Genomic DNA, 7,459 nt, shown 5'->3' on the forward strand with positions numbered 1-7,459 from the left:
AAATGTGCTCCCAGGCAAGAAATCTCTTCTTAAGGTGCTTAAGGACTCAATTCTCCAGTAAAACCACAACTTGTCATTTTTACACTACTTTGAGCAGAGCCATGCTAGCTGTTTCCCCCTGCTTCATGTCTTTTTTATGCTAAAATAAGCTAACCCGCTGCTGGCTGTAGCTTCCTACTGTATTTCACCCACAAATATGCGAGTATCCAACTCTTGCCAAGAAAGCTTGAGCTTTTTTAAGTGTGTGTTCTGAGAATATCCTTCAGTTCTGACTATGCAATTATTCAAGTAGTCGTTTAGGTTTCATTTTAGATTATTATACTTACGCTTATTATTATTCATTATTAGCTCCATGTATCAATATGTCATAGTATTTCTTTACACCTGTTCTCTCAGGTCATCTTCCTCCATCCAGCTCATCCTCCCACCTGCTTGTCTGGTTAACATGGGGTCTAGAGCTTTCAGTCATTCAGCCCCCCCCACCTCTGGAACTCTCTGCCCCACTACATTCAACACTCCACGTCCATAACCACTTTCAAATCTCACCTAAAAACTAATCTTTTCAGACAGGCTTACTCTCTTTAATTCTCTCTTTTTTTCCATTTTTGCTTTGACTGTATATGACCCCACCCTTTTTCTTGTTCTTTTATTAATAGTATTATCATGATATTTTATTGCCTGTTTCTCGGATTGCTTTTTAATGGATTGAATGTTTTATTGCTGATTTTGTAAGGTGACCTTGAGTGTTTAGAAAGGCGCCTATAAAAATAAAATGCATTATTATTATTATTAGTATTTGTATTCTATTTAGCCCTATTCCTTATGTAGAACTAGTAATAGTGATGGGGAAAGGAAAGAGTGCATTGGATGTTTCATCATTCCAGTTGAGTCTTAAACCACTAGATGGTGTGCTTGTCGCTTCACACTTACAGTATACTACATGCACCAGATGGGTTGCATGGAGAAAAGCTCTCTGGAGAAGATATATAATCATATTGTCTAACCCTAGCATTATGCAACATAAAACCAGGTCTCTCTCAACAGGTTTCGGAGGTTTTGAGTAAGACATTCTCAAATAATGCACTACAATCACTGTGAATACGCAACATATGGAGCAGCCGAGCCGCTCCTCGTGACAAACAAACAATCCTGCACGGTCTGAAACTCATTTTCAACAGAGAGCTCATCTGCACTGTAAATTCACCCGCGGAGAGAAAAGAAATAAAACTCAATCCTCCAAATCTTTATCCAGGCACTGACTCATTCATATTTGAGAGTCTGGCTGTCAGCCATGCTAACAAAAAGCTGTTGAAAGGCAGAATGAACACTGAACAATGGGTGTGTATGTTCAGGTTCAGGGTTTCAGAAGTGGCAGACAGAGGTTATGGAAACACTTCAGCTGCAGTGTTTACAGAGTTACTTTTAGTAGTTTTGGATATTTCAGTGCATGCCCTGTCACTTTGTCAAAAAAATATTTCACTAATTAACAAAGCGCTTGTGTATTTAACCATCTTAAGTTTCAATTTATCTTTAAAATCACAATACAGTATGCTATTGAAGGAAGATATTAAGCAGCTAGTTGGTATTAAGATAATGCTCTTTATGGGCCTAGCATTATTCTGAAGTATAGAGGAGGAATAATAACATAATACATGTCTGCATTCCTCCATTCCAGTGCTTTAACGTAAAAAAAATAGAATAATCATCTTCTTGCATCTGAGAATATAAAGCTTTATATCATCGACTCTTAGTGAGCTTCAATGCTTCTCAAGGGCAAGATAAGAGCAGACATGTTCTGTTTTTTTTCTTCTCCTCTGCAGCAGATGGTAAAGAGAAAATCACTTTCTGCTGGGGGCAGGATGCATCAGGGTCGGGGTTTAAGCTTTGAGGTCCACTCTAAACCTGGCCGATTTGTCAGGACTGTTTTGCATACGCCGATTCTAATCAAATGTATGCGGAAGAAGAAGGTGGGATTTGCAAAGCAGCTTGATACAGAGATACTGATTAGATTAGGGATTTTACAGAACAGCAGGCTGGAGCCACACTGTCCAGTCTGACAACAGCATGCAGAAACAAAATGAGACTCACAAAGATTTTCAGTCCCCACTGACTGGAAAAAGGGGGAGATGTTAATATTGGGTGGTAATATTGACATTCCAGAGGTCCTCCTTCTGTTGAAACCACATAGACTAATACTGTATGATGAGAGGCAATCAGCAGTAAAAGGCAAAAAATAATTGTCTTGCACAGAAAATCCATTTGTTTACCTGTTCATGCTTTGATTGAATTGATCGGAGGACAATGACACATGATTGGACTCGAAAATTAAGGATTCTTTACTGAATGAAAGTCAATAGCGAAACTATTGAGGCACTCAAAAGTATTTCATTATGTCAACAGCAACAAAACAAGGGCTGGCTGAGAAAAAGAACATGTTCCCCGTACAATTATACGGTAGCTAAAAACAAATGCAGCCACTGACATGCTGGCACGATGGTGCACCTAATTCAAATGCTTCATGTGCTACTATTCTTCTGAGCGCACCAAACCATGAATCATTACCAGCTTATGCAGATGAAGCCACTGGTGTATAAGTCTTCTGTGATCCATTTACAATTAGGGACTTACATAGAAAAGCACTACATACATGATTGGAGCAGCCCATTGAACAAATAGCAGTGTTACATAACAACTTAAATCAATGAAACATGTATATTTAAAAAGCTACTCGAAGCTACTAAACCTATGAAGGTTTTCTTTGCAGTAGGACAAAGTTCAATTTGTAGGAAAAGAGACAAATTACTTTGAGGCCATTTGAGCCATGATATAAGCCCACATAAACATAACACCTACAAAGAGGGCCTGTTTAGAATCATTTTCTAACATATCTCAAATGTACATGTGTGGGTGTATATATTTCTTACATGTTTCAGCCAAGCTGATGACTTGCCTACGGACAAGATTGTGCACGAAGCCACAATGCCAAAGATGGTGATGCCGTGTTAATTTCAACACAAATACATCCATATGTGTTTTCTTATCCTTAATCCTATTCTTAAACACTAAGGAGGAATATGTTAAACTGATCTCAGACTGAAGCCTTCCACCTTCAGTTTCCTGTATCCATCATCCTGTGGACGCCACATCTGCCCACCTTTTCAGAAGTGAACCTCATCCAGCAAGTCTGAATCCACGGGGAATCGGCTATGTGCCTCGGCAGAGTGACTGAGTGAGTGGGAGTCAGTCAAAGCCCCAAGCACTTATAGGGAGGGGGTGGAGGTTTGGGGGTAGCAGTGAGGAGGTGGCTGCTGGCAGGCAAAGCTAATTCACTGTGACAGAAATCAGAGCTGTCAGGGCCACCATAACCAAGCAGCATGGACAGCATATATCCAGTCAAACCCACAGCCAAGAGGAAGAAAGGATGTCAGGGACTCAGAAAGAAAGGGGGGATGTACTGATTAAAGCACTTAAGAGACTGTGTGTGTGTGTGTGTGTGTGTGTGTGTGTGTGTGTGTGTGTGTGTGTGTGTGTCTGTCACACACTGGGCAGGGGAGGCAGGCAACATCCATCCACTCAAAAACCACTAAAATAGACACGACAAAGTAAAGAGGCACACAGGTAGGAAGAGCCTTCACAGTCATGAAGACTTTTAACACAGGAGCTGACAAAATACACAGAGAGATGAAGAGAGGTGGACAGGACTTTCCAAATTCAAGAACTCACAAAAACAAGTGTATTTACAACAATAAGTAAAGCAACATCCAGACAGAGTTGCACACACAAAGAAATAATAAAATACAGTAGGCAAAGCTAAATTCCAGTCCTCTGGGATTATTGGTGAAAGGTAACCAGATTAATGCATGTAATATTTATGAGGAAGGCTCCTAGATTTTACTAATCTGGTATTATGCGAAATACTAAAAGTTTAATGGAAAAGTATATTAATAGAATATTGTGAGAAAACTGATATCGTTGATCGACGGAATAAGAAAGATGAGAGAAGGAAGGGCATCATCATGACTTAATGATGAGAGAGGGAGACACAAGGTTGGTCTCTAAAATACACAGAGGAGGAGGAGGGGATTGTGGGAGATTAAGTGAGCTATGTGCTGTTTGTTATACACTGCAAATCACTGCAGGATGTTTGTTGAGCGGCACTCTCATTTGGGACGAGGAGAAAGCCGGTAGGGGCACCTTAAACATTGTCACTCGGGCGTCTCGGGATGAGGATCTGAGAAGAAGATAAGGATTAGACAGCAATGTTTTGGGTCTTCATTGATGGGATACAACTTTGAAGAAGAAAAAAAATCAGGAAAGTTGGAGACTCATGTTGTCGCTAAGCAGTTCACTTTGGAGTCGTGGTCTCAAGTGGAGTTTCCTTCTCATTTTTTTGGAGGGGAGAATAGGATTAAGTAAGTGAGCCAAATTGCTCACTCCTCTGGAAGTGGTATGAACTTTTCCCCTCTGCCTTCAAATTCATACAGACTTACAAGTCAGTAGCAGTGTTAGTGTTAGAACTGATCTCTAAAAAATTTCAACTTCAAGTAGGCTAGACTGATAATAACTGAGAAGAAACGTCTTTTTAAGGTGTAAGTATTTCACTCTGTGTGTTTGACTGTAAAACGCATTAGCAAATATGTTTAAGGTTTCCTATTTAGTCGAGCCACAAGAAATTTATTGGCAACTATGTTGATGATTAAACTAATCATGTTGAATCACAAAAAATGCCAAAAGGTCTCTGGTACCGCTCCTTACATGTGAATATTTTCTGTTTGTTTGTTGTCTTCTATGATAGTGAACTGAATATCTTTAGGTCCTTGAATGTTTAGTGTTTCAAGATGCCACAGTAGTCTTTAGGAATATCTGAGGAGCATTTTTCACGACTTTCTAACATTTGAGACCAAATGATCCATTAATTAAAATAAATGATTAATTCATAATGAAAAGTATTGCTCATTGCAGCCATACAATGATTACCGCACCAAAAAAGAAACTATTTTATTACTATATTTTATACATTATTTCTGTATACATAGAAAGATCTCTAAATAGTCTAAAAGGCATTTGTGATTCAAAAGCTGAAAATATATTCCTGGGGCAAAAGGGACATTTGAACGATTTTTCATCTTCTGCCATAGCTACTGAGGCTTCCTGCATGACACTAACCTTGTAGTCATATTACTGTATGGGTCTGTAGAACAGCTCAAAACAGCAGGTGGGTTGAAACGGAATAGCTTTTTAATACATTGTATGGTTTCTCATTTTAATCTTATCTGACCAGGGAGAGCCAGAGGGATTAGAAAGCTCGAAGGATCCGACTTCCAGAAACATGACCTCCAGACTGTATCAAGGCCCTCTCCTGGTGCTGCTCTGTCTCATCCACGGCACTGAGGAGTCCTGTCCCTCTGTGTGCCTCTGTGTATCTGACACCGTGAGCTGTAGCTCCAGTGGTCTGGCCAAGTTACCCTTGTCCCTGCCCTCCTTCTCGGTCACCCTTGACATCAGCCACAACCATCTGTCCTGGCTGGGTGCGGGCAGTTTCAAAAGGATGCCTAGATTGGAAAACCTCCGGATGACCCACAACCAGCTGGGCTCCCTGGGCCATGGGGTATTTCGCAACGCCTCCGGCCTCAGGCACCTTGACCTGTCCTCCAACAAGCTGCATGTGGTGGAGCAACACTACTTCCAGGGGCTGTGGAGGCTGGAGGAGCTTCTTCTCTTCAATAATAAGATCACACAGGTGGAGGCCGGCACATTGAGCGGCCTGAGCAGCTTGAAAAAGGCCTACTTCAGCCTCAACCAGATCACACACTTCCCGTTCTTCTCCATCCAAGACCACACTCACCCTTTCCTGACCATGCTGGACCTCTCGTCCAACCGTCTGAGCCGTCTGCCATGGGAGGATGTGAAAGCTTTGCCCGGGTTGGTGCAGCGGGGGCTGTACCTCCACAACAACTCTCTGATCTGTGACTGCTCCATGTACAGCGTTTTCTGGCATTGGGATCTCAGGGGTTACGACGCACTGAAGGACTTTACTGAGGAGCACACTTGCACCACCTATGGGAACCCACGAGCGTCCATCCGGTTTCTGCAACAGTCCCGCTTCTTCCACAACTGCACTGTGGAAAGCGCTGTCTCACTGCCAGTGACCGTGCTCCTCTCCAACGTGTTGGTTTCAGAGGGAGAAGGAGTGCGTCTGGACTGCCAAACGTCCCTGAGTAGCACAGACCTCTCATTTACATGGCTCTCCCCCAGCAAGGGGTACATCACCCAGACTACCATTAATGACACGCTAATTAGCCTATTTCCTAATGGTACCTTGGAGATCCAAGCAACCAAGGTCAATGACTCAGGTTTGTACGTGTGCACAGCTGTGGATATTAAACAGGCACTGAACGCGACCCGGGAGGTGAACGTGACGGTGTTGCTGCCTGCAGCAGAGTCATTCAACACTGGCTACACAACGTTGCTGGGCTGTTTGGTGACCACGATCTGCATCCTCATATACCTCTACATGACTCCGTGTCGCTGCAGCTGCTGTAAACAGCCCATACCGCCAGCTATCCCAATTGCGACTTACGACCCCAGCACCCTAACTTCCGTTTTCTCCCCCTCCACTAGATCCCAGCACAAAATCCAAACTGACAAGCATGTAGCATTCGTGGAGCCAATAATAAGTGAAGAAGGAACAGAATGGATACCTGAAGGTTGATACTGAACAGGGTTTTCTATTTTCCTTATTTTGAAACAAAAAGACCTTTGGACAATGCAAAACTCCTTACTCAAGAATTAGCGGTGAGATGCAATGAGAAGTGAGTGTTAATGCTTTATAGGAAAAAAAGAACATCATGTCTCTTTCCTGACTGCCAGATGCACTAAAAAAAGGCCTCCTAAACAAAAAGCTGTATCTCCTGTTCCAATTCTGCTCTTCCCTGTCATCTGGCCCAGTAGTCGAAATGAAAGTTTCAACTTTGGTTTATTACCCTCAGGTGTACTGACATTGCTAAATCACAGTAGAGCTATTATCAGCCCTAAAAATCGGCTAATAACTTCTCTGTGTACTGAGGTACGACACTAGGGGGAATATTTCTCGTGGGATCAGAGAGTGAATCTGGCTCACTTTTCACAGAAAGTGTTTAACGAGGATTAAAAGCCCCGGAAAAACGCTGCAAGTTCATGACTGTGATGGACTGCAAGAAGTGAGTTCAGCCCGTGCATCTTGGTTGAGTTGAGGTGCTAAATAATTATTGTGGTAGAGCTAGGCACTGCGCCAGCTGAAGATACAGCCCATATTTCTTATAATATTTTGCTTAAAACATCAAACACTCTATCCACCTCCTGAAAACTTCTGTTCCCTTTGTTCCTAATAAAGAAGTTGTTCCCTTTAGATCAATTGCCTGCTCTGCTGATTTGGTTTTGAAGGCAATTTAGGAAAATCCATTACTTTCATATATAAAAA

At 42.1% G+C, this 7,459-nt stretch overlaps 1 protein-coding gene across 1 annotated transcript; it reads left to right on the forward strand.

The window, feature by feature from the left end:
* The first annotated feature begins 5,329 nt into the window (after positions 1-5,329).
* LOC114558516 (amphoterin-induced protein 3) lies at positions 5,330-6,712 on the forward strand. Its single transcript, XM_028582576.1, has one exon. The coding sequence runs from the start codon at positions 5,330-5,332 to the stop codon at positions 6,710-6,712; it is 1,383 nt and encodes a 460-aa protein (XP_028438377.1).
* The last annotated feature ends 747 nt before the right edge of the window (positions 6,713-7,459 follow it).

The sequence above is a fragment of the Perca flavescens genome, chromosome 7, assembly GCF_004354835.1.
Source record: "Perca flavescens isolate YP-PL-M2 chromosome 7, PFLA_1.0, whole genome shotgun sequence".
In the NCBI taxonomy this organism is placed as follows: Eukaryota; Metazoa; Chordata; class Actinopteri; order Perciformes; family Percidae; genus Perca; species Perca flavescens.